Genomic DNA, 27,944 nt, shown 5'->3' on the forward strand with positions numbered 1-27,944 from the left:
GAGCTAGAAATAAACTAGTCACAAAAATACAAAAAAAAAATGTATGATTCTATTTATATGAGGTACCTAAGATTGTTCAAATCCTAGAGACAGAAAATAGAATGATGGCTGCCAGGCGTTGGGGACAGGTGGGAAAGGAGTTATTGTTTAATGGGTATAGAGTTTCAGTTTTGCAAGAATTCTAGAGATGGATAGTGGTGATGACTACACAACAATATGAATGTACTTAATACCACTAAACTGTACACTTAAAAATTGTTAGGACAGTAAATTTTATATTATGTGTACTTTTACCACAATTGGAAAATTAAAAAAAAAGACTTTACTAAAGGAGTTCAGGATCACATGGACTCTGACCAGCCCCAGTAAACAGAAAACAACTATTTAGTCACTCGGATCCTGCCACGTTGTCTGTCAGGTAAGAATATTGAAACTATAAACTACAAAATTTTTCCCAAGGGGAAAAAAGACCAACGAAGAAAAAGTGGGAAGGTATTAGAATATAACTAAAAGAGCATAGTAGAGAAAAAAAAATAACTGAATCTATAGCAATATATTTGAAAACAAATTACTGTAAATTCATTGATAAGTTTTATGAATATTTCAATCTTTCGTGAATGTCGTCTCAACATTTACAGACTTGGGGTGATTTGAAAAAATGTTTAAGGGGCACCTGGATGGCTTAGTCGGTTAAGTGTCCTACTCTTGATTTTCAGCTTGGACCATGATCATGCAGTTTGTGGGACTGGGCCCCTGCGTCTGGCTCTTGTGCTCATAGCTTTGAGCACAGAGCCTGCTTGAGATTCTCTCTCCCTCTCTCTCTGCCCCTCCCCCACCTATACACGTGCATCTGCACACACTCTCAAAATAAACATTAAAAAAAAAGTTAAATTTCTGATTTTAGCAGATGTTCAGAGAGCTTATATTTGCAACTGACCACTATATAATTAAAGACATTTCATTTGTTAAACCTTTAAGATTTGGTTTGTTAGCAATATAAATAGAGCAAGTATTTAGAGAAATGCTGATTGTTTAATAAAATGCTAATAGATTAAAAGAGTAGAAATTGGCTTTAAACAAAGGCAAATATCAGTATTTCTAAATAGCAAATATCCCTAAATTAGTAACTTTCTAATTAGTAACTACTTATAAAGTAGTACTTCTAATATTGCTAACTAGTGAATATTTCCATTGATTAACCCTTTATAAAATCTCAGACATGAAATAATCAGTTCTATTGTGGTTGCTGAAAAGTATACAAACCTTGTAAAAGAGCCAAACTACATTTTATGTCCTTCCAGAGGAGCTCTGGTGTCCCAATTAGGATTGCCAAAAACACATGCTACTTGACCTATACATGAGGGTCTCATGTAAAAAAGACACTTAAGGTAATTAAAGATGTAATATTGAAAATAAGATATAAAAAGCTCCATAAGTTTCCAAAGAGAAGTTCTATTGTATCTTTTAGACTTTAAACCTTAAAGTTAAAAAAAAAAAAAAACCTGATAAGTGCAATATCAAACATGAAAAATACACAATGAAATTAGAATACAAGCTCACATATATAGATGCAAACATTCGAAATCAAATATTAACAGATGATATTGAACAGTATAAAGAATAATATACCATTAGCTTATCCCAGGAGTGGTTAAAGAACAAGAAATCTATCAATATTCATTAATATATCAATAAATTAAGGAAGAATAGTACATAACTAAAGCAATAATGAAATGGCATTTGGAAAAAATGGGGCATTTCTTATGTAGGAAACTACTTAACGTACAACATGGAACTACCCATAACCAATTACTAACAATATATTAACCATGAAATAATTGATATAATTTGCACTACTGGAGAAAAAGACCAGAAGCCTGAAAAACTAATTATTCTGTCTTATGTTATACTTAATTCTCAAACTTGTATAGGACAATGGTATTAACTATCAGATGTGAATGAATAGATTACTGAATTCCCCATCTGCAACAAATAGACACAGAAGTGTTGGTTATAAAGGACAACCACACTGACATCATAGCTACCAATATACAATACCACTGATGACATCACTACCATTACACAATATAGCCAAAGCCATTTCAATAAAAGTACATAATCCATATAAATATTAAGAAAAGGAATTTTCATTTTGACTTTCAGATAACTGATTATTTAGGAAACTAAATAGTCTAATAAAATTGTGAACAGAAATAAGAATATTTGGTAGGACTGAAATATCAAAATTTAAAATATTTGTATGAGGGGTACTGAACTTAGTAAAAAGCAGCATAAATCAACATAAGTCTGGAAAAAAATGAAGACATCAAATAAAACAAGCAAAGGATTTGGATATTGAGTATTTTTTAAGGCATCTCTAAATTAGGAGAAAAAAAGGATAAAGGGGTAAAAGAACTAGGAAAAATCACAAAAAGGAGCATGATTGGCCAATAAAAATATGTGGGAAATATTCAACTCAGTAGTAATTAGAAAACTAAAAACTAAACCACATACTAGAGGGAGAAACATACAACACATGTCGTCTTTGACTGAGTTGCCAGATGCAGACATCAAAAATAAACAAGTTAGCAATACCTACCAAAGCTGAAAATGTACACTACCTAGGCCTGAGTATTTACAGACAGCTGCTCACATATACTAGTATATAGGAGCACAGTTATTCACTGTTTTTGTAATTATGAAAAATTGTCAACAGTATCATGGTCAAAAGACAAGATTTAAATTTATTGAGGTATGTTTATATAAAGATTGGGCTAAAATATATTTCAGTTTGTAGAAAAATAGAGCTGTATATTCAGAAAAACGAAGATAACTATGGGTCATAAAGTGAGCTGTCTGCAATCCAGTCGTCACTAATAACATGAAATAATGACGGATAATTCCAACCTTAGAGTCACTCCCCTTGGATCTGCCTAGAGATGTTAAATATTAGGAATGGGGATTCCCTGGTAATACTGTAATTTTTTTTAAGGTTTATTTATTTTTGAGACAGAGAAAGAGCATGAACAGGGGAGGGTCAGAGAGAGGGAGACACAGAATGTGAAGCAGGCTCCAGGCTCCGAGCTGTCAGTACAGAGCCTGATGCGGGGCTGAAACTCACGGACTGTGAGATTATGACCTGAGTCGAAGTCGGATGCTTAACCGACTGAGCCACCCAGGCACCCCGCCCTGGTAATATTTTAAAATGTTCTTTACCACAGATCTCTAATCATGTTTGGTTGATATAAGCTTTTCATTGTTCAAAGGTAGAGATTCAGTATTCAGTATTTTATTATTTAAGCACAAAAACTTTTTAAAAAGCACTATGAATTCCCCATCTGCATAGTGCTTTTTAAAAAGCACTAATGGTGTGCCTGGGGGCATAATTTTTTAGATGTGTATATCTCTATATTCAATAACCCGACTGAGTCACCCAGGCACCCCCACAGTGATTTTAAAAGAAAGATGTTATTTTCTTTTTCTTTAAAAAAATTAAAATTAAAAGTGTCCAGGGGCACCTGGGTGGCTGAGTGGGTTAATTGTCCGACTTCGGCTCAGGTGGTGATCTCATGGCTCATGAGTTTGGGCCCTGTGTCCGTCTCTGTACTGATAGCTCAGAGCCTGGAGCCTGCTTCTGATTCTGTGTCTCAGTCTCTCTCTGCCCTTCCCCCGCTCACGCTTGGTCTCTCTCAAAAATAAACATTAAAAAAAATTTTTTTTAAGTATCCACTATCATCTTGATTTTGATAAATTACATTTTTCCTAGGAACACAATACATTCTCTTAGATTTCTAAATATGCTGGAAAAAACTGAAGCATTAAAAAAATTTTTTTTAATGTTTTTATTTATTTTCAGAGATACAGCATGAGCAGGGGAGGGGCAGAGAGAAAGAGGGAGACACAGAATCTGAAGCAGGCTCCAGGCTCTGAGCTGTCAGCACAGAGCCCGACGCAGGTCTTGAACTCACAGAGTGTGAGATCATGACCTGAGCTGAAGTCGGACGCTTAACTGACTGAGCCACCCAGGTGCCCCTGAAGCATTTTTTTTTTAAAGAACATGTGGTAAGAACCAAGGAAATCTGAGTGAAGTATGGACTTGAGTTACTAATAATGTATCAGTTCAGCTCCTGAAATTTACTGTTGATTTTTTAAATTTATTTATTCATTCATTCATTCTGAGAGAGAGCACGAGCAAGGGAGGGGCAGAGAGGGAGAGAGAGAGAATCCCAAGCAGGCACCACACTGTCAGCATGGAGCTCAATGTGGGCTTGAACTCACGAACTATGAGACAATTATCTGAGCCAAAATCAAGAGTCAGAGGCTTAAGCAACTGAGCCACCCAGCATTTTCTTTTAATTTAAAATTCTCTGTGTTTGTGATTGTATCACCTTTCTTATTAATGATACTATAATGTAATCATTCTTATTTTTATCTTGACCAGATTTATCACAGCCTATCTGATGTTAACATACTTCTAACGGAAAAATTTTAAAGTTAAAAAACATTTTTTCAAGATTCCTGTTCCATTTCTAAATCACTAAACTCTACTGCTAGATGTATTGTTTTTCACAGAAAAAACCCAAAGCTGTTAGAGTACTATCTGATTAATAATCAATAGGCTCTAATGATTTTAGTTTTATTAATTGCTTTCTTATACTGGCTTAGATTTAAGTCATTTTATTTCTAGCTTTGTAAAATTTTTATTCTACAAATTTTTAATTAATTGTTATCTAATTATTTTATCAATTTTGTCAATACCTACTAAGTGGCAAACAATGGGTATGTATGATCTGGGGATAAAGCCGTGAGCAATTTATTAAATTTCCAATGAGTACAATAAAACTGATAACATCCCCAAGTTCTGGCATATAAGCATTTCATTATCATTCCTTTCTGAATAGACCCTAATTTCAATTCTCTGTTTAATTCAGAACTTATACATGAGGATTATCAATTTGCAAAAGGAGGTGATAAAATATTACCATGCAGATGAGTAACTATAAAATGGATTTCTACAATGGAGAGATCTAGCAGTCATTACTATAACCAGGTGTTAACATCCAGCATCATTAAAAGTAGGGAAACTCAACATTATATGTTTCTTAACATTCACAACATTGACTCAATTAAACCTCTTCATTTAACTTTTAATTTACTAGAACGATTAGAGATAGAAGAACAGGATAAATGACCCACAAAGAAATAATTTTAAAAACCCAGAACATGGGACCATTCAGTAAGACAACTTTCTCATACTCTTCGAAAATCCAAAGTAATGAAAAATTGGTGGGGATGTTATTCTAAAACAGGTACTGGCAAAAATTTTTGTGAAGAACCAGACAGTAAATATTTTAGGCTTTGTTGGCCATATGGCCTCTGCTGCAGGTATTCAGCTGTGCCAGAGGAGTATGAAAGCATCCATAGGTGGTATGTAAACAAATCAATGTCAGTCTTCCAATAAAACTCACATTTTAAATCCTCATGATTTTCATATTCTACTAGACTGTGCAGAAAAAAATACTTAAAACTCAAAAAGGCACAAGTAATTACTTAGGAATAAAGATTTTCTAAGTTCATTACACCCATATTGACTTGGTCTCTTAATAATTCACTAATAGTAATACAAATAATATTAAAAACAGTATCTAATACTTACTGAATAGAGACTATGTTTAAGATAGCTTTCCAAGTTTTCTACATTTCAAAAACAGCACTATAATGCAAGTACTGTTATCACCACTTATAAATGACTCCCACAGGGATAATATCTTGCCCAAGGTCATACAGGCTGTAAAGCATCAAATGACAATCACTATGGTTTTTGTTAGATCAACAGGGGTTTTCTGTGGTATGAGTTCCCTCAAATTTAACAATAATTGATGAGGGCTGGAGAGCTTTTATAAATAAAGCATAAAAAACAAGGGAATATCCACATTCTCTGAATTTTCCTCCAAGATGAATATTCTGATAATCTGTAAATAGAGAAATGCTAGTAAAGTCTTCCCTGTTATATAAAAATACATTATAAATTTATTAATCTGAACATGAGTCATAACAAAAATTCCAAACATTATTTACATTTTAAGGAGTTCTCACCAGTATAAATTGCTTAATGCCTTATAAAAACTGAACCATACCTAAAAGTATTCCCATATTCCTTTCATTCACACTGTTTCTCAGTATTATAAATCACTTATGTACTATACATTCTCTACTGCATATATATGCCTTTCCACAGTCCTTATATTCATAAGCCTTCTCTCCAGTATGAATTCTCTGATGTACTTTAAGACTTGACCTAAGCCTAAAGGACTTCTTACATGTGTTACATTCAAAAGGTTTCTCACCACTGTGAATACTCTGGTGTCTAGTAAGTCGCCCATACACACTAAAAGCCTTCCCACATTCCTTACATTCATAGGGTTTCTCACCAGTATGAAATCTATGATGTACAATTAGTTGATGGCCACTACTAAAAGCCTTCCCACACTCTTTACATTCATGGAGCTTCTCACCAGTATGAATTCTATGATGTACTCTGAGGCTTTCAATATGACTAAAGGCCTTCCAGCATTCCTTACATTCATATGGTTTCTCACCTGTATGAATTCTCTCATGCCTAACAAGGTTTGAGGTGCGACTAAAAGCCTTCCCACATTCTTTACATTCATAGGGTTTCTCACCAGTATGAATTCTATGATGCATTCTTAGGCTTCCACCATGAAGAAAGGCTTTCCCACATTCTTTACATTTATAGGGTTTCTCACCAGTATGAATTCTCTCATGTTGAATAAGTGCTGAAGCATGACTAAAGGCCTTCCCACATTCATTACATTCATAGGGTTTTATACCAATATGCACTCTCTGATGTGGAATGAGCTGATAACCACGACTAAATGTCATCCCACATTCCTTACATTCATAGGGCTTTTCCCCAGTATGAATTCTCTCATGCTGAACAAGATTTGAGGCACGTCTAAAGGCCTTCCCACATTCCTTACATTCATATGGTTTCTCACCAGTATGAATTCTATGATGTACTCTTAGATCTATACCACGACTAAAGGTCATCCCACACTCATGGCACTCATAGGGTTTTTCACCAGTATGAATTCTGTCATGTTGCACAAGATGAGAGGCTTGATTAAAGGCCTTCCCACATTCCTTACATTCATAGGGTTTCTCACCAGTATGAATTCTCTGATGTATTCTAAGTCTTCCACCCTGACTAAAGGCCTTCCCACATTCATTACATACATAGGCTTTCTCACCAGTATGAACTCTCCCATGTTGAGTAAGATGTGAGGCACGACTAAAGGCTTTCCCACATTGTTCACATTCATAGGGTTTCTCACCAGTGTGAATTCTCTGATGAACTCTCAGGTCCATCCTACGACTAAACATCATTCCACATTGCTCACATTTATAAGGTTTTTCACCAGTATGAATTCTCTGATGTTGCAGAAGGTTGGATGCACGATTAAAGGACTTTCCACACTGCTCACATTCATAGGGTTTCTCACCAGTATGAATTCTCTGATGTACTATAAGGTCTGTATGTCGACTAAAGGCCTTCCCACATTTGTCACATTCATAGGGTTTCTCTCTAGTATGAATTTTCTGACGTAGAGTAAGAGGTGAATGTTTTTTATAAACGTGTACTTTTTCACAGCTGATTATTTCATATTTTGACTCCAAGTCTAAAAGAAATGAGAAAAACATTTTGTTTTCCTGGACATAAATATTTTATAGTAAATTTCTTTAAAAATTAAAAACATTACCTATGAAAGATGAATACTCTAGAGAGTATTCTCCAAAATCAGCTATACAGTTTGCATTACTACTGACAATGTCTCCATAACTCATTTATTACGTTACTACAATAATTGAATGTATTCTCTCCAGTATCAGTTTCCGTGTGTGTGTGTGTGTGTGTGTGTGTGTGTAAAACATGGCAACTATTTATACCTGATCTTTCTCCAATTATATTTTCCCTTTAAAATACAAATATTGGGGTGCCTGGGTGGCTCAGTCGGTTGGGCGACCGACTTCGGTTCAAGTCATGATCTTGCAGTCTGTGAGTTCAAGCCCCATGTTGGGCTCTGCACTGATAGCTCAGAGCCTGGAGCCTGCTTCAAACTCTGTCTCCGTCTCTCTCTGCCCCTCCCCTGCTCCGTGTCTCTCTCTCAAAAATAAAATAAAAACATTAAAAAAAATTAAGAAAAAATAATAAAATATAAATATTGTGGTCATTTCCTCTAATGCACAGCCATGTGTGCATTTCTTTGTTCTCATTTTAAATAAAATAATAAAAGTTCTTGTTTGCTTATTTTCACTGAGCTTTTTCTTATTAGGTACCCATTCTACAAATTTTCCAACTGTTTTATTCCTTCATATCTTTTCTCAGGTCCTTTTCTACAAGTCTGTCAATGAATTTTCAGACAGGGATGAAGTATACACCCTGCTAAAAGTCTTATGGATTTTGAGCAGTTGGGTATTTTGAGGAAAAGAAGTGAAACTCAACTATAGAGCAAAGAAATCTGGAAAAAGAGTTACAGGAACTATGTGAAAAACATATTTGAACAGACATAGCCTGCAGAATAACAAAAAATATGAAAGGATATCTTGAAAAAATTTCTATGTGCTGAATGAGTGGTCGAAGAGACTTGGGGACAAGAAATGCCATCTTTTTTTTTTTTTTTTTAAATTATTGTTAAGTCAGCTAACATACATACTCTTTGGCTTCAGGAGTAGATTCTTGTAAGTACAGTATGTACCAAATTCTGAGATAATACAAACACTTTCTCTCCAAAACCAAGTAACAACAGGAATTATAACAATACCAGAAAACCAAAACACATTTGATGTGGAAACAGAAGTACCCTCTCCAGAATAAAACTGGGAAAGTATGGAAATAAAAAAACGGAAAGGGTACAATAGAGAAAATAAGTACATACCAGAATTTTAGGCATTCAATTTGAGCACTCAGAGAATTCAAAGATTTAAGTAATTGTTGCTATTAAAATGGAAGAAATAAATGAGTCAAGGAACCAATTCCAAAACTTAGAAAACAAGCAAACTAAAAGAAAGAAAAAACAAATTAAGAGCACAACGTAATGAGTTAGAAAAGTGTAGTAGTAACAAATAAAAAGCTGGTGCTTTAAAAATCAAGAAGTAAACATTAGCCAAACCAATCAAAAAGAAGTAAAAACAAAAAATAAGAAGAAATGATTAAGGGGGAAATGCAAAACTAAAATGAATTTTACTGAAATTTTGAATACTTTGAATACATCACTAATACTTCTGAAATAATGGAATGGATAATTTTCTAGAAAAATTCATCAAAATTCACCAAAGAATCACCTAGAAGGCTTAAACAGACCAATTACAATAGAACAGAAAAAGTTGTCAAAAAAAATAGTTGTAATGAGTATTAACTTCTAAATTATCATTTCTAAAAATAATGTCCATTATATGGATCTAGCATGGTTAGATAAAGAAAACAATTTAGAACAGGTCAAAAAAGGTGAACCTAGAAATCTTAGGCAAAAAAGAAATGAAAATGTCAAAGACTTACAGAAGTATGACTGGCCAACACTGTGAAAATAGTAGCATAAAAATGATTGTGATAAATATAAACAATATAAAAAGCAACGAGTCCACAATGACAGAAGAGAAAATAAATGAAATATAATTTCACTGTTAAATAACTCCTTAATTGAAGAAGTTCTAGTTCCATCACAGTGATGTAAATCCCTTATAGTCATTTCCCTCTCTGACTGATATCAACTAAAAATGCTTGACAAAATAACAAAATCAAACACATGAAGTCAGTAAATTTGAGTAAACAAAAGAAGACAACTGTAGTGGGGTACCTGGGTGGCTCAGTAAATACAGCATGCTACTCTTGATCTCAGAGTTGTGAGTCCAAGCCCCCGTTGTGTGTGGAGCCTACTTAAAAAAAGTAAATTAAAGGGGTGCCTGGGTGGCTCAGTCGGTTGAGTGTCCGACTTCGGCTCAGGTCATGATCTCATGGTTTGTGGGTTTGAGCCCCACGTCGGGCTCTGTGCTGACAGCTCAGAGCCTGGAGCCTGCTTCAGATTCTGTGTCTCCCTCTCTCTCTCTGTCCCTCCCCTGCTCGCACTCTCTCTCAATAAGAAATAAACATTAAAAAAAATTTTTTAAATAAAAAATTAAAAAAAAAAAAAGCCTGTAGAGAGGAGTGAAAACCTTAAAAAGTAAACTACATTAGGGTGAGTTTCTTGCTATTTTCTTTTTTCTTTTTATTTTTTAACATTTATTTATTTTTGAGAAAGCGAGACAGAGCACGAGTGGGGGAGGGGCAGAGAGAGGGCATTGGGGGTACACAGAATCCAAAGCAGGCTCCAGGCTCTGAGTTGTCAGCACAGAGCCTGACGCAGGGCTCGAACTCACGGATCATGAGATCATGACCTTAGCCGAAGTTGGCCGCCCAACCAACTGGGCCACCCAGGTACCCCTCTTGCTATTTTCTATATCACAACCTTGCCACAAGGGAGGGGCCCAGTCATACTGGGGCAAAAAATGGGCTGTAAAAGCCCTGACGTATTTGTTGCTACAATAATCATGGCAGGGGCACCTGGATGGCTCAGTCAGTTAAGGTTCCAACTTCGGCTCAGGTCATGATCTCCCGGTCTGCTGTCCATGGGTTCGAGCCCCACATTGGGACCTGTGCTGACAGCTTAGAGCCTAAAGCCTGCTTAGGATTCTGTGTCTCCCTCTCACTAGCCCTCCCCAACTCTCACACTCTCTCAAAATAACAAACTAATATTTAAAAAAAGAAAAAAAGAATCATGATAAGGAACACTATCAAACTGGAAAGTGAGAGAAGAAAACATTCTGAAAAAGCTTAGCCTAAACCTGAATCACACATGCATGAGAAGGACACAAACCAGTGTAAGCAAAGCCTCAGAGAATTAAACTACTGCCCATAAACAGGACAGAATATATAGTCTAAGTTTTATTGCTTTGCTAATTTGCTAAAATACAGTAGCAATATCCTACTTACAATAATAGATAGAAGAACCAGGCCAATCAACAAGGAAACAGAGGGCTTGAACAACACTCTAAACAAACTGAACCTAACATACATGTATATTGTGTACACAACGGCAGAATACACATTCTTTTCAAGTACACGTGGTACATTCTTCAAGATACACCACATTAGACCCAAATCAACTATCAACAAAATTTAAAAGATTGAAATGAGAGTGTCTTTTCTGATCACAAAGGAACAAAATTACAAATAACAGAAGGAAAAGTAGAAAATACACAAACATGTGGAAATAGCACACACTTAAATTAGCAATAGAAAAGAAATTACACGGGAAATTAGAAAGTATCTGAAGATAAATGGAAATGAAAATATACTGAACCTTATAGGATGCAGCAAACCCTGTGGTTTTCAGTCTGTCACCACTGGGTATGCTGTTAGCTGTGGACTAACACAGATGGCCTTTATTTTGGTGAGGTAGTTTCCTTCTATTCCTGGTTTCTCAAGTGTTTGTCATGAAAAATATTATATTTTGTTAAATTCTTTTTCTATATCAATTGAGATAACCCTGTGTTTTTCCCCCTTCATTCTGTTAATGTGGTGTATTGCATGCTTGATTTTTATATATGGCATCATCCTTGCATTCCAGAAAAAAACTCCATTTTCATATGCTGTTGCATTCAGTTTGCTAGTATTTTTGTTGAGAACTTTTGCCTCACTTAATATGCATCAGGAACATTGATCTATGGGTTTCTCTTCTTGCACTGGATTTTTCTGGCTTTGATATTAGGGTAATGCTACCCTCATAGAGAAAATTTGGGAATGTTTCTTCTTCCTCTTCGAATTTTTGGAAGAGTTTGAGGGGAAGTGGTGTTAATTCTTTAACAGGGTTATTTTTTGTTATTTTTTTCTTTCCAAGTTATTTACCATACAGTATACCATTCTTAAATGTAGAATTTAATTATTCAACATATGTACACAACACCTGGTGCTCATCACAAGTGCCCTCCTTAGTACCCATCACCTAACTCATTCCTGCCCCACATCCCCTCTGGTAATCATCACTTTGTTTTCTATAGTTAAGATTCTGTTTCTTGATTTTCCTTTCTTCCTCCCACCCCACCCCATGTTTGTTTTGTTTCTTAAATTCCACATATGAGTGAAATCATACAGTATTTGTCTTTCTCTGACTTATTTTGCTTGGCATAATACTCTCCAGCTCCATCCATGTCATTGCAAATGGCAAGATTTTTTTTTTAATGTTTATTTATTTTTGAAAGAGCACAAGCAGGGGAGGGGCAGAGAGAGGGGAACAGAAGGTCTGAAGCGGGCTCCATGCTGACAGGCTGGCAGCAGCAAGCCTGATGCGGAGCTCAAACTCATGAACCACGAGATCATGACCTGACCTGAGCCAAAGTCAGACACTTAATTGATTGAGCCACCTAGGTGCCCCTCATTCTTTTTTATGGCTGAGTAATACTCATGTGTGTGTGTGTGTGTGTGTACACCACATCTTCTTTATTCATTCATCAGTCAATGGACTTTGGGTTCTTCCCATAATATGGCTATTGTTGATAATGCTGCTATAAACATTGGAGTGCATGTATCCCTTTGACTTAGCATTGTATCCTTTGGGTAAATATGCAGTAGTTCAATTGCAGGATCTAGGATAGTTCTATTTTTAACCTTTTGAGGAACCTCTATACTATCTTCTACAGTGGCTGGGCCAGTTTGCATTCCCACAGTGTAAGAGGGTTTCCCTTTCTCTACATCCTAACACTTGTTTCCTGTGTTAATTTTAGCCACTCTGATAGGTGTGAGATGATATCTCATTGTTGTTGTTTTATTTGTATTTCCCTGATTGTGAGTGATACTGACCATCTTTTCACATGTCTGTTTATTTTTGATTACTAATTCAATCTCTGTACAAGTCTGTTTAGATTTCTATTTCTTCATGATTCTGTATTAGTAGACTGTATGTCCTCAGGATTTCATTAGGTTACCCAGTTTGTGGGCATACAATTGTTCATAGTCCCTTCTTTCATTTCTGATTTTAGTTGAGTCCCCTCCTTAGTCAATCTAGCTAACATTTTCTCACTATGGTTGACTATTTTGAAGAACCAACTCTTGGTTTCATTGATTTTTTTCCTATTATTTTTCTATTCTCTGTTTACCTCTGCTCTACTCTTTATTATTTTCTTTCTTTTGCTATCTTTGGGTTTAGTTCGTTCTTTTTTACCTAGTTCCTTGAGGTATGAAGTTAGGTTTTTAATTTGAGAATTTTCTAATTTTTTTGTTTGTTTTAAAGTTTACTTACTTATTTGGGGGGAAGGGGCAGAGAGAGAGGAAGAGAAAGGATCCCAAGCAGCTGCCAGCATAGACCCGACATAGGGCTCGATCTCATGAGCCATGATCTGAACTGAAATCCAGAGTCAGACACCTAACTAACTGAGCCACCCAGGCACCCCAAGAATTTTCTTTCTAATGCAAGCTATAAATTTCCTTTTTAGTACTGCTTTCAATGCATCCTGTAAGTTTTGGTGTGTAATAAGTTTTGAAATTAGAAAATATGAATTCCACTTTCTCAATTTTCAAGATTTTCTGACTATTCTAAATCCCTTGCATATTCACATGAATGTTATGATCAGGATGTCAGTTTCTACAAATAAGCTGATAGGATTTGGGGTAGTAATGCCATCTTAACAATATATTTTTAAAATTTTAACGTTTATTTATTTTTAAGGGAGAGACAGAATGCAAGCAGGAGAGGGGCAGAGAGAGATGGAGACAGAAACTAAAGCAGGCTCCAGGCTCTGAACTGTCAGCACAGAGGCCGACCCAGGGCTTGAACTCACGAGCCATAAGATCATGACCTGAGCTGAAGTCGGATGCTTAACCGACTGAGCCACCCAGGCACCCTGCCATTTTAACAATATTAAGTATTCTGATTTAAAAAAAATGTTATATGAAATTAAAAAAACATAAATCGGAATTAGAAAAACTGAGAAATGAAATGATAGAGCTCAGGAATACAGCAGAGATAAAGAAAAAATGATTTCAGAATGATTTCAGAACCTATAAAGAAAAAAAACTCCCAGTAGATTAATATTAGGATAAAACTTTTTAAAACAAAAATTAAGAAAGGAGAGCCTGGGTGGCTTAGCTGGTTAAGGGGCTGACTTCAGCTCAGGTCATGATCTCACATTCAAGCCCCACATCAAGCTCTGTGCTGAGTCAGAGCCTAGAGCTGCGTCAGATTCTGTGTCTCCTTCTCTCTCTGCCCCTCCCCTGCTTGTGCTCTCTCTCTCAAAAACAAATGTTAAAAAATTTTTTTTTTAATATGTTAAAAAAATAAAAATAAAAATTAATAAATAACAAGTAAATGAGAGAAAGTGGAAAATCATTTAATGTTTATTTTATCTAGATTTCTGTTTTAAGTCTCATAATTATAAGGTTTGATTTTTGAACATTGAAGATAAAAAATTTAATCAAATCATATCTTTAGAAATAATCTTAAAAACAACTATAATTTTTCTTAATGAATCACAACACAACATGATTTGATCCCCCATAGCATACTGACTTTGTTTTGTTAGTCACTATTCAATAACTCTGCTCTGATCTACCTGCTGCTCGTGAACAAACAACAGTCATATTCTCTTTCAGGCCTTTGCATTTGTCTACTCTTCTTGGAATGCTCTTCCTCTTATACTCAAATGGCCTGGGCCTTACCTTCCACATCCTACCTCCTCAGAAAAGCATTCCTGACCATCTTACCTTAATTTGTCTTGTCCTTAGTTTCCTTGACACTGTATTTCACTATGTGATGTTATGTACCTACTTATTTGTTTATATGTTTATTTTATGTCTTCCCTAATACACTATAAATTGCATTTCATTAGCCAGATATAGGAATGCATTTATCTTTAGGCAGTGAAGCCATATATATAAGTCCAAGTGCACAAGAGGATCTGGAGAGCAGTTGAGTCCAAAATATAGACAAAATGGTGCATGAGGAAGAAGGACAGTGCCCATTACTGAATTGGGAGGGAAATATGACAAGAGTAACAAAGGGAGTGGTTAAGGGGGTAAAGATGAAATTCATTGGGTAGCTAGCTCATGCAGAGCATAGATTTCCTCCCTAGATCACAAGTATGTTCTCCAACATGGAGTTTTCCAAGGTCTCTCCTTAACCACTTAGCTTTTACCTACACAGATATATTCCTTGCTCATACTTACCTGTACACCATCTTTTTGTGTCCTCCCTCACAACCATCCAGGGCTCTTTTCTTTGCTCCAATAATGTGATCACATCTGGCTTAGAAATGGAATGTTCTGCTTACAAAGAAAAAAAATGCACATGATATAGAACAAAACATTGCTTAGTTAAAATTATAGTAATAGGGGTGCCTGGGTGGCTCAGTCGGTTAAGCATCCAACTTCGGCTCAAGTCATGATCTCATGGTTTGTGGGTTTCAGCCCCACATCAGGCTCTGTGCTGACAGCTTGGAGCCTGGAGCCTGCTTTGGTTTCTGTGTCTCCCTCTCCTACTGTCCCTCCCCACATATGCTCTCTCTCTCTCTCTCTCTCTCTCAAAAATAGTATTTAAAAAAAAGAGATGCTTAAAAAATTATAATAATAAACTAAAGGTCAAAATGATGTTGAATAACATTTTTGAGAAGAGAGGGTAAAGGAACTAAAGAACAAGAAATCAGGTATAATAAGTTTTGTTTTGTTTTTTAACATACACTCATAAATCCTCTTTTTCTTGAGAGAATGCATAATACCATAGTTTAAAATACAGAATCTGGAGCTTTAGTTCAGTTCCTGTCTTTGCTACCTTCCACCTATGTCTGACCTTGGGAAAGTCACTTAAACCCAGTGCCTTAGTATCCTCACTTGTAAAATGGGAATAGGGCTGTCAGGAGGATCAAACAAGTTGATACATATGTGTAAAACGTTCAAAGTGTTGCCAATTACATACTAAGAACAATGTTAGCTATTAATATTTTACTGATATTGCTGTCTTTCAAAGAGTACAAAGAAGGGCTCTCCGTAGGATATTCTTTCCATTTTAAATGTAATGTTCACAGATTACAACTTTCAACCACAAAACAGAAAGAATTTCTTATGAAATAGAGTGTGTATGCCTCAGTTTTCAATGAATTCCATTTATCTAATGCACCACTATTTTGATTGTAGAGCTCTTGGGGTGCATGGATGACTCTAAGCATCTGACTTCGGCTCAAGTCATGATCTCATGGTTTGTGGGTTCAAGCCCTGGTTGGGTTCTGGGATGACAGTGCAGAGCCTGCTTGGGATTCTCTCTCTCTCCGCCCCTCCCCAACTCGCACTTTCTCTCTCTCTCTCTCTCAAAATAAATAAAATAAACTTACAAAAAAATTGTAGAGGCTCTTTTAGGGCAATGAGAGTAATTCAGGACCCTGTGTCAAGCTGATTTCCCTGCGAGTGGGTAATAAAATGTAATCTCTATAGACATTCTGAGCATAAATAAATAGGAAAACTGAATCATTTAACAATGGTTATAATAATAAATGCCAGAGAATTCTAAACAAGATCCTGTTCATAAAGAAAAAGAGGTCACTGCAGAGGAGGTATGAGTATCACTGGACAGAGAAGATGAAGATGCTGTAGGGGCCAAGGGCAGACCATCCCGAAACATGCTACTTTGGCATGATGATAATTTTAAAAGTTAAATGCAAGGCTCCTGCAGCTAGTTGAACATATGACTCTTGATTTCGGCTCAGATCATGATCCCAGGGTCATGAGATGCAGATGTGTCAGGCTCTGGGTTGAACATGGAGCCTGTTCAAGTTTCTCTCTCTCCCTCCCTCCACCCCCCCCCCCTTTCTCGCTCTGCCCCCTCTCCTGCTTGCATGCATGCTCTCAGTCTCAAAAATAAAATAATAATAAAATTTTAAAAAGGGTAAATGTAGGGGCGCCTAGCTGGCTCAGTTAGAGCATGTGACTCTTAATCTCAGGGATGAATTCAAGTCCCACACTGGGTATGGAGTCTACCAAAAAAAAAAAAAAAGTTAAATGCAAAAATAACACTATGATCCATACTTAGTCTCCAGAAAGCAAGAAATAAATCTCCTAATGGAAGGTACCCTCTCTGTATCAGAAGATAAAAAGACATCCTTATAACAGATATAGGGAATTCAGACCTGAGAAGGCTATTATTAACAACCCTTGTTACTTTTTTTTTTTTTTAATGTTTATTTATTTTTGAGAGAAAGAGAGTACGAGCAGCAGAGGGGCAGAGAGAGAGAGACAGAGGGAGAGAATATCTGAAGCAGGCTCTATACAGCACAGAGCCTGACGTGGGGCTTGAACTTATGAACTGTGAGATCATGACCTGAGCTGAAGTCAGAAGCTTAACCCACTGAGTTACCCAGGTGCCCCGACAACCAAATACTTTTTACTAATTTACTACCCCAGCCCAAATTCAGTTTAGAATTCCTTACTAATTGAAACTCTGAACATAAGTTTTCTTTGTCCTGTCAATTCTTCACAGGTTTGTCGTCTCTTTCTCTAAAAAGTGTAAAAACTGACTACTTTCATCATTTCTTCAAGTCTCAGTTTCATTTTTGAGACTGTGTACACATAATTAAACTCTGGTTTTTTTCTCCTGTTAATCTGTCTCACATAAATTTAATTCTTAGACTAGCTAGAAGAATCTTGAAGCATAAAGGAAAATTCTTCCTCCCCAACAATGTTTAATGGAGCTACAATTTCCAACCTGACAAAACTCAAATCATTTATTTCTTTGCAAAAAAATAAAATAAAATAATAATAATGATAACAACAAAGAAATGTATCTAGTTTCCTAAAAGCAACCCTGAAAGTCATAGTGGGAAAAAATGCCTATTTCTAAATTATCTTAAATTACTAGAGGCTGATGAACATACCCAATGAGACCAAGTTATCATAGTTCTCCATCATCACATCCCGGTACAAGTTCTTCTGAACAGAGTCAAGATATTCCCACTCCTGCTGAGAGAAGTGTATGGCCACATCCCTGAATGTCACAGATCTCTGAAACGGCAAACCCATGTATTAGTGGGGAAATTAGAGGAATATTTTGAAGATGGAAGGAGAAGTACTATATTGCAGAAAGAAAGCAACATAGCAAATATGTAGGTTAAAAATATATAATACAGGAGGGGACTGAAGCAGAATATATACATATTTTTGAAGAAGCCTGCTGGAATAGACCAAATTTCCTGGCATATTCTTAAATATCTGAATCATTTGAGGATAGATAAAAATAATAATCATTGACTATTAAATCAAATAGTGAATACAAGCATGTTTATCTGTCACATAAATTCTCAGTAAACATGAGTTGAAGAAAATTTTTGCTTTTTAGAGAAAATTTAATCAAATATTTTTCAAAATGTAGTATGAAGTCTCAATTTTAGAAAACAGACTTTGTATAAAATTAAGAATTCCCTCAAGTATTAAATTTTCATTATTTCAGATCTTACCACAAATATTCTCTCTTGTTTTGACAAACCCATGTACTTTCTGGCACATGACATAATTCAGGGACATACTGGATTTAATCATTTATACAGGTAGGATGTATTACATTTGTAAGGTCTTCCCCAATTCTGTGATTCTATGTTCACCTACTACTTATGACATATAGTTTCCTCATTGCCATCTACCATCTGTCACTGAACAGCTAGCTTAGCTGAGAGTATGGTAGGCAGCTTCCATTTAGGTTACCAGTGATCATCATCTAGTATTTATGCCCTTGTGTACTCTCCTTCATGTGTGTGGGCTGAGCTGAGTGACTTGCTTTTAATAAATAGAATATGACTAAAGTGACAAAATGTTATTTCTGATAGATTCCATATTGCTTGCCCTCTTTGGATGTCTCACTTGCTCAACTAAGTGTGGCCTCCAGGCAACAGCCCATGAGCAACTGGATCCTGTCAAAACCCACTTGAGTGAGCTTGGGAACAGATACACCAATGTTAGCCTTAAGATGACTTCAGCCCTGACCAACACCTTGATAGCCTTGTAAGAGATCCAGACAGGAGAGTCCAGCAAAGCCATGTCCAGGTTTCTGAACCACTGAAACTGTGAGATAAATGTTTACTGCTTTGAGCTGCTAAGTGTTGAGGTAATTTGTTACATAGCTAATAGATAACTAATACATTGAGTTAAGAATACTTAAGAAGGATGATGAATTATGCAGATGTCACCTAAATTTAGTATGTCTCATCCAACAACAGAAGAGTCTTCATATTTATCTCTGGAGATTTCCTGCCAAGGTCTATGACCAAATATGCGAATCACAATCATATACCAATTCAAACAAATTATGAGATTTTACTCTATACTGAGATTTAAGTCCTTTGATACCAAATTTCTATCCTATCTACCTGGAAATCCCAAATCTGGAAAATTTCAAAGTTTTCTCATGGATGGTCAAATACAACCATTATTTCCATTTGACCACACTATTGTGCAACCTCACATAACACAAATCTATACCTCAAAGGGCATATCTCCTTTACTATTCCATTACTGCCCTTGATAAAAGAATGAACACTTAAGACATGTTGAATAACTCTGCAGTAATAACATGAACACTGGTTAGTTTAGAACAGGTCGCATGGAAAGGATGCTGGGTAATTTAGCATCACATTTCACCAGAACAAAAGATGGGTAAAAGGTTATTGGAGAGGCCTTTTCTTGGTAGTAAACTCTAGAAAATGTAATGAAAATATTCACATGACCTAAAAAAGGTCAAGGGAGGAAACATCAACTTACATGGGCCATGGTTTTAGGCCTACAAGAGTGGATCAGTCTTCAGGGTTCCTCTAACAGAATAGCACAGATCCAGAAAGCCAGAGCTGGGAGAAGAGAAAGATCTTAAAACCAGTTTTGCTTTAGTGTTCCCAACAGGACATAAACTAATGTTAGGATCTCCCACTCCAAGTTCCAAATCTACTTTCCAACACACACAATTTGGGTAGATTGGGATTACAGATAAGGTCATTTCCTTCCCCAAATCCCAGGGTTCTCTGATGAACAAAGTCAAGAACAGAAGCATATGTGCATTAAAGCCAGATGTGCACATATCAGCAGTTCTTTGGCCACTGCATCACTCTGGCGAGGCAGATGCAGACCTAAGAGTGGGCAGTGCAGTCTTGCTCTGAGCAGATCCTCTTCCTTCTATTCTCATCTTCTAAGCCCTATATCATCTTAATGAGAACCTCTTTAGGAAGTGGGTAAAGTTGGTTAAGACACTGGAGATGGAAAGTCAGTGTTCTGTACTCCAAGTCTAGAAAATCTTACCAGTTAAATAAATGACAAACCATCACTGTATTACAATACCAAGTAGACATCAAATGTGAAGTTGGGTAAAATATTTAAGGATATGAGAAAATATTCCAGATATACTGTCCAAAATAATTAGATTGGGGTGCCTGGGTGGCTCAGTCAGGTGAGCGTCTGACTTCAGCTCAGGTCATGATCTCACAGTCTGTGAGATCTCACAGTCTGTGAGTTCAAGCCCCGCGTAGGGCTCTGTGCTGACAGCTTGGGGCCTGGAGCCTGCTTCGGATTCTGTGTCTCCCTCTCTTTCTGCCCCACCCCCACGCACACTCTCTCAAAATAATAAACATACATTAAAAAAAATTTTTTTTAAACAGAATTAGATTGGCCAATATAATTATTTTTTTAAATATATGAATACGTCAATCAGTGTAGAGAAAAAGTGATAGACAAATTAAAATCAGTAGATTAAAAAATCTGGAAGGTTATAAAACATTTTAACAGTGTTTATCTTTTTATTTTGATCTTGTTTTTATTTTTTAGTTAAAAAATGTTTATTTTTGAGACAGAACATTAGCAGGGAGGAGGGGCAGAGAGAGAGGGAGACACAGAAGCCAAAGCAGGCTCCAGGCTCTGAGCTGTCAGCACAGAGCCTGACACAAGGCTTGAGCTCACAAACCAGGAGATCATGATCTGAAGTTGAACGCTTAACCAACTGAGCCACCCAGGCACCCCTTGATTTTTTTTTTTAAAGCTTACTTCATAATTACTGTAACAATGACCACAGGTTAACTTGAAAGATATGTGTATTTTTCCTTTACTTGTTAACAGGAAGATATCCAAAAAGAAAATAAAAAAAAATCATTTGTTATCTAAATTTAGACTGTTTTACTGAACAGCTTATCTTTTGTCTGCTTCCTTTGGATCTATCTAAACTCATGTTATCATTTCTTCTCAGGCATGAGGGAGTTCTGTCTAGAAGATATAGGAACCCGTCTCTGTGTAATCTCTTGTATGAATTGATGATATCAATACAGCTTTATTTCAGGTCTTCTTGACAGAAGGGTTTATTTGGTTTATAAACCTGTCAGCTAAGCCATCATATCCCCCAGACAGCTGCTGCTTTGTGATATCCTATTAGTTTTACTGTGCATCTAACAAAATTAGAAGGAAAATGGTGAATATAAAAGTCATAGCACAAAATCCACTTATTACCATAGATATTTCATAGAATCTGTATATTTTGTTTATATCCTGACTGGTGTGTCTTCCTGTGAATTCACAAGGCAGGTCACCTAAATCTAGCTAGTGGTCTTCACCACACACTGCCTTACAATTATTTCTATTCAGATTTTACCTCATTTTAGATAATAAGCATTTTAAAGGAAGCAACTATGTCTTTCCAATGATTACCCCAAATCCTACAATTTCTAGGTCTAGCATATAGTAGGCACTTAATAAAAGTCTGATTTTACCACAAAATTCCATTTCTAGGAAATTTTTTAAGGAAATAACTATAGCAGTATGTAAGGCATGGTGCATCAAAGAATAATTTTTGATAACCAAAAATTAAAAACAGAACTATCTCATAGAAGGCAACAGGTTAAACATATATGGTCTGCAATATGGTGACATACTGTGGCTTCATTAATAATCCAGATGAAATGATGGAAAACAATATTAAGTCAGTGAAGAAGGCAGGTTTTAAAAGGTTTGCGTAATGCAGCTGATATCCTGTTGAAATTAAGAACACAAGCTCTGTTGTCAGATTTGAGGAATTGAAAATGAGCTTAAACTGTCAGAGTTAATAATACCTCAGTGCCTCTGTTGATTACAAAATCAGCAAAGAAAAGTTAAGAATATTACCTACTACAGGGGTGCCTGGGTGGCTCAATCAGTTAAGTGTCTGACTTTGGCTCAGGTCATGATCTCACAGTTCGAGTCCGGCATTCGAGTCCCAACTATGCTGACAGCTCAGGGCCTGAAGCCGGCTTCAGATTCTGTGTGTGTGTCTCTCTCTCTGTCCCTCCTCCTGCACATGTTCTGTTTCTCTCTCTCAAAAATAAATAAACTTAAAAATATATATAAAAATTTTTTTAAAAAAGAGTATTACCTACTACCTATGACTGTTCTGAAGAATAACAAAGCAATCCATATTAACACTAAAAAGTATAACAAGATGGCTAATGTAAATTATCAATCACTACTAAAGATCAAAGTCATTATATTACCCTTAATCCATTATTATACATGGAAGTTAATTCTGCTGCATCATGTTATTCTCATAGAAAATTTGTGCTTCTTGGGCTTTCTCTTTTAAAAAATTTCAGTTCCTATCTTTGAGAAAAAATAATTCTTCTTAATAAAATCATGAGTAACATAAGAGAGACAGAGAGATTACCAGGCAGGAAAAGACAGTATGTTTCTTTCCTCACTCCCTAGCTGCTATATAAACACACACAGGTGTGGTTTATGATGCTGAATGCAGTTTTTCTTGCTCTCTCTAGCTATTAGGGAGTGATAAAGGGTATATATTATTATATATATATCTATAATTGGAATGTGATAAAATGCAATCATAACAAATGAGTGAATCTTACTCTGCATAATAGGGGGATTTATATTACAATCTTTATTTTCTATATTACAAGCTACATATAACTACCTTTGGAAATATTATTTGTACTTGCCAGACACTAAATTAGAATTTAGTGCTATTTTCTCTGTAAATAACCTTAAATCTCTAAATTATTATGATCAGCACAGGAATTTTGACTTGCTCTATCTCCGACCTGGACCAGTTCATCCCTCCTTAGGGAATATGGTGGTCTCCCATTTCTGGGAGGTCACCATACTGATGCTGAAGTTACTGCACACACCCTATGGGCATGACACACCACAGGACAGAACTACTGGGCTGAAGTGATCCTCCTAGCTCAGCCTCCAAAGTACCTGGAACTATAGGCACGCACCACTGTGTCCAGCACTAAATTATTAATTATGAAAGTATGCATTATTTAGTAATTTGGTGCTACAAGATTTTCAGTAACATTTGTCATGTCTAAAAGGTGAAAATTTAATGTTATTCAAACAAGGAGATCCCTGGCATTTCCTCCTCCCTAACAGAAGTAAAAGGAAACCCCATGACTGGGCTAGATTTGTTTTTCAAACTAAGAGTAGGACTCTGCGTCTTTTGTTTCACCAATTATGTTTTGTCAAAACAAAGCCACACAGAAATGTTCACACATAATAAATTGGAAACACATACACCAAAATATTAAAAGTGATTATTTCTAGGCAGTAAGATTAAGGGTATTCTTATTTTCTTAAATTTCTTAGGACATTAATTTCTTTTGCAGTAATTCTGCATTTATTCTATCATAAATACGACATAAAGATATTAGAAAGTATTTAAAATATTTTAAGTCACTGTTATGGCAGATGCTATATTTTCATCGTTAAAAAAAATCTGTACATATGAGGCCAGCTGTGAAAAAAGTGATTGAAACAGCCACCATTTACCTGTTCTTAAATATCCTGTAGCTGTACTACACTGATATAATCAGATATATTTCACTATAAAGATTTTTCCATTAACAGAAGGGAAATAGGCTTTGCAGATTAATAAGACTATGTATGTAAAGTAGGCAGGAAAGTTGAGCACGGAGAAGTTGTCCAATAAATATGACTACATACCTTCCATTATTCTCTGAATAACCAATTAAAATGTCATTTTGGATACAATCTTCCCAAAAGGGTTTTACAAAATTCTATTTTTAATTTTATTTTAATTATAATTTAATTCTAATTTCAATTTCATTCTATTTTAATTTTAATTCTATTTTAAAATTTTCTTGAATACTATTATCCACAACTATGAAGATGGTTTACTTAAATCTTTCTTTATAATGACTAATTCTTATAAACAGAAATCGTATTATCTGCATAATACTGTCTCACTGATGTCATGTGCTTTCTTAACCACTCCCATTCTCTTGATCAAGCTCTTGATCAAATCTCTTGATTTGTGCAAAATCGTCACAAGGTATAACAAAATTGTTCCTTTTGATTCTAAATAAAACCAGGTCTAAACCTTTTGAATTATGAAAATGAAAGTTTCCAAATATATGCAGCAATTATCTACACAATTTCAGGGAGCTGTGGTTCCCTCGACACCCATAGATACAAAGGACGCCTGGTTAAGAACTCCTGTTCTCGGACACTTGAATTCTGGCTCAGTCTCTTGTAAACACACGTCACAATGAACTTCACGTTTTCGTTGCTTACCTACAAACACCTGAAGGGGAATAATCAGAGTCACCACAATGCTGAGCATTTCTCTTCTACTCTCCATGGCTACACCTGCCGTAACCTCATACAGATAAACAGAATAAAGCAAGAGCGTTCACAGCTGGTTCTTGCCTATAAGGCTCAGAGAATGCGGACATTCTCAAACATGTGAACGAACCCCAGAGAACTCCCAGGAAGGACAGTCCCAGGAAGCAGCCGCAAAACTAGAGCCACGGTGTGTGAGAGACACTCACCACAGAGCCACCACAACCCAAGCTCACACGAAAGACACGCATCCTTACGTCTCCGTCACACGAGGGCACCCACACACCTCTCCTGGCCTTACCCAAGTCTGCACCCCCAGCTCCTCCTCCCACATAGACACACTCGCTTCCCGTCTTTCTCACAGGGATACAAGCACCCTCCTCTGCTGCTCAAGCACCCACAAGCCTGAGCCCCGGGAAGACTCAGCCCGCGCTCCCGGCTCCCGTGTTGACAGCGCCTCCCGCAATCCCACTCTCACCGCCGCTCCCCGTCCACGTGGGCTCTAAGCTACGTCTGCACAGCCTTTTCCGTCGCGACTCACGCCGACTTCTTCCTCGGACGGGGCCGCTCACGCGCGGCACGCAACAAGGGACATGCCAAAGGAGCCCCGTGTCCAAGTTACCACACCGACTGTGGGACCCGGAGAGCAGGGTCATTAAAAGTCCCGAACTAAATCGGCTCGCCCCCCGCCCGAGCCCCGGAGACTTCTGGGAACGGCCGCGCGGCCCGGGCGTGCGCAGGCGCAGATCCCTGAACTGCTGGAGCCCCGGACCTGAGGTTGAGGGCGCGTTCTGCGCTGGTCCTGGCGGGGAGAGGGCGAGTCCCTGATGGTCCTGTACCAGGGAGTTCTGAGAAAGGGTGTGCGGAGCTCTTCCCTTCCGAGGCCTTAGGCCTGTGTGTGAGGATCCGCCTTGTAGAATCGGCGACGTGGCCCTGAGGACCGTGGCGTGCTTGCATGGGTGTGAACATCTGAACGTGGGTTCATAGTCTAGCCAAACTATGTGTGTACGTGTGTATCTCTTTACTAAAACCTCATTACACCTGAAATGTCACAGGTACTATTATGTTTCCATTTTAGAATTGAAGCTTCTGAGATAAAAGGAGGTTACATACTGTGTACAAGTTATACAGTTTAGTGGCAAAGTTTTGTTTCCAGGTGAGATAACGTGGATAATGTGAGACCGTACTGTATAATGCCTTTTCTTTGTAGGGAAAGAGAGAGTGAACTTGGGTCCTTTTAAAGACTATCCAGAAAAAAATACTTTATTCACGTTTCACGATACTGTGCCCACCAGAAACGGACTTTTGTGACAGGGAATTTTTTCATCCCTTTCTGTTGTGTTGTGAATGATGTCGGCTTGACAGTAAAGAAGCCCATAGGTGAACTAACATCTTTAACTTGTGTTCCTGGTCATGAGATCCCATTGAAAAATATTTTCCGTCTCAGGCAGACGGACAATAAGATAAATTTTGGCTACAGACTTAAAAAATCTAGAAAGAAGGTGCTATCATAAAAATCAGGGTTCTGTCCATATGTATTTAGAATCATAAGTTTACCAAATGGGAAATATAAAGTTAGTCAAAGGATGCCCAAATTTTATCACTATTACATATTTGAAGTATTTTATCACTATTACATATTTGAAATATGTGTAGCAATTCAAAAGGTATTAACATGTTTAAAAAGGTAAGCAACCTTTCCTTATATTTATTTATCTCAGTCATACGGTAGCTCACGTTAGAGTCTCCAACGTTTTGATTTTGTTGGTGTGTATCCTTCCGGGGAAGTTATTTTCATATACAAATACTCACATTTACTATAAAATGTATATATGTGTATATATACATATATATATGTATATATACACATATATATACACACAAACACATATACATAATTTCAAGTACATTTATATGTTATATGCATATACGTTTGTATTTTTCCTCACACAAATGTGTTTCCAAATCAGTACATAGTGTCATAATTTCCAACAGTTGCCTAAGGGCGCAAAGTATGGCTACACCCTAATTTAAGAAACAAGTCTTCTACTAAGTATTTTAAAGAATTTCCTTTGTTAAAAGCAATACTCTAATCAGTATTCCTACATATACATCAGTTTGCTTATTTTTAGGTTGATATGTAAATTAAATTCTCAAAAGTGGGTTATGTGAATTTTGACTTGTGATGTTGACAAATTTCTCCTTAACATGACTGTACCATTTTACATTTTCGCAGTAATGTATGGAGTATTTATTTCCATACTCAACACAACTCATTTTGCCTAGTTCTTATTCTAATGCTCCACTTTCTCCAAGCCTGAAAAAGCATCTATTTCCTTTGAATCAAGTTCAATGAGGTTTCTACACCTGTAATTTTAGCTTCATACGTCTTATAAAGAGGACAACAGTGTAATAATATTTCTCTTAAGTCTGTAGACTCAGCAAAATGAAATTTCAATCAAAGACCTATTTCTAAGATTATTTTAGGTAGCTCAACTTCAGACAACACATAAAAACTAGGCTGAGGACAGGATTTAGCATCTCTATTTGAAGTTTGAGTTTTATAAAAATCCTACGCAGTGTGGGCACAGAAAGCTCATAAAACAGTAGTACAAATGAGTAGGAAGGTGGTTTTTTTGGCCTCCTCCTCACTTCCTTGGTGACAGAAGTCCCACCCTAGGGTTCTGGAGATGTCTGAACACATGATATCTAGACAGTGGATAAATGAGATTGATAGCAGTTTATTAATCATATATCCTCACATCCCAGGGAAGGACGACACCATACACCATGGGGGTGGTTACACTAGGGAGCAGAGTAAACCAGCAGGGGCTGTGGGAGGCTGATTTTGTAGCAGCAAGATAGGTGCCCCCTTATTTCCATGGGAAGATGTGATTGGTTTGCTTGAATAATTTTGTGGGCTAGTAGGGAGGTGAAAGCCATTAGGTTGAGGACTAGGGTGCAGCTGATCTAGCTAATATTTGGATTACCTGGCTGAGAGCTTTCCTACTGACTGGGGCATCTCTGGTTAGAGCAAGGGAACTCACGGGTAGGCCTTTGGGGGTCCTGTGAGGCCAAGACATTAAGATATTAAAGATATTAAGACAACAGGTGAAATTTTAGGCCTTAAAATACAGAATAAAGAAGGAAGAAACATGAAATAATTGCTCTTTAGTAATTTCATTATAAAAATTATTTCAAAATTTGGAACTGAAAAGCAGATTAAATATTCATAATAAAGCTGTACTATAAAAATCAG

General features: G+C 36.6%; 1 protein-coding gene and 1 long non-coding RNA gene across 4 annotated transcripts; one reads left to right on the forward strand and one right to left on the reverse strand.

Annotated features, from left to right (window-relative positions):
- Window positions 1-5,122: 5,122 nt before the first annotated feature.
- LOC144612681 (uncharacterized) lies at window positions 5,123-25,390 on the reverse strand. 3 transcript variants are annotated; one of them, XM_060652041.2, is made up of 5 exons: window positions 25,164-25,390; window positions 19,844-19,926; window positions 17,968-18,094; window positions 15,275-15,370; window positions 5,123-7,700 (listed from the first exon to the last, which is right to left on the reverse strand). In XM_060652041.2, exons 2-5 carry the CDS (start codon window positions 19,850-19,852, stop codon window positions 6,190-6,192), a joined length of 1,743 nt encoding a protein of 580 aa, XP_060508024.2. In that variant the 5' UTR covers window positions 19,853-19,926; window positions 25,164-25,390; the 3' UTR covers window positions 5,123-6,189. The 3 variants fall into 3 exon arrangements, with proteins under 3 accessions (XP_060508024.2, XP_060508022.2, XP_060508023.2); XM_060652039.2 differs by having other exon boundaries at window positions 15,275-15,373; XM_060652040.2 differs by lacking the exon at window positions 25,164-25,390 and adding an exon at window positions 22,582-23,872 and having other exon boundaries at window positions 15,275-15,373.
- LOC132691061 (uncharacterized) lies at window positions 24,438-27,943 on the forward strand. Its single transcript, XR_009615590.2, has 2 exons — window positions 24,438-24,875; window positions 25,050-27,943. It is a non-coding gene; the product is annotated as an uncharacterized LOC132691061 (long non-coding RNA).
- Window position 27,944: the final 1 nt, after the last annotated feature.

The sequence above is a fragment of the Panthera onca genome, chromosome E2 (assembly GCF_046562875.1).
Source record: "Panthera onca isolate mPanOnc1 chromosome E2, mPanOnc1 haplotype 2, whole genome shotgun sequence".
Taxonomy (NCBI): Eukaryota; Metazoa; Chordata; class Mammalia; order Carnivora; family Felidae; genus Panthera; species Panthera onca.

Excerpts from the sequence above, each read along its gene's own strand:
- LOC144612681 (XM_060652039.2), bottom strand. Across the intron at positions 15,374-17,967 it reads TGATAACTTGGTCTCATTGG|CAGAACATTCCATTTCTAAG; the intron begins GTATGTTCATCA and ends TTTCTTTGTAAG. Across the intron at positions 7,701-15,274 it reads CACAAAAAGATGGTGTACAG|ACTTGGAGTCAAAATATGAA; the intron begins GTAAGTATGAGC and ends CATTTCTTTTAG.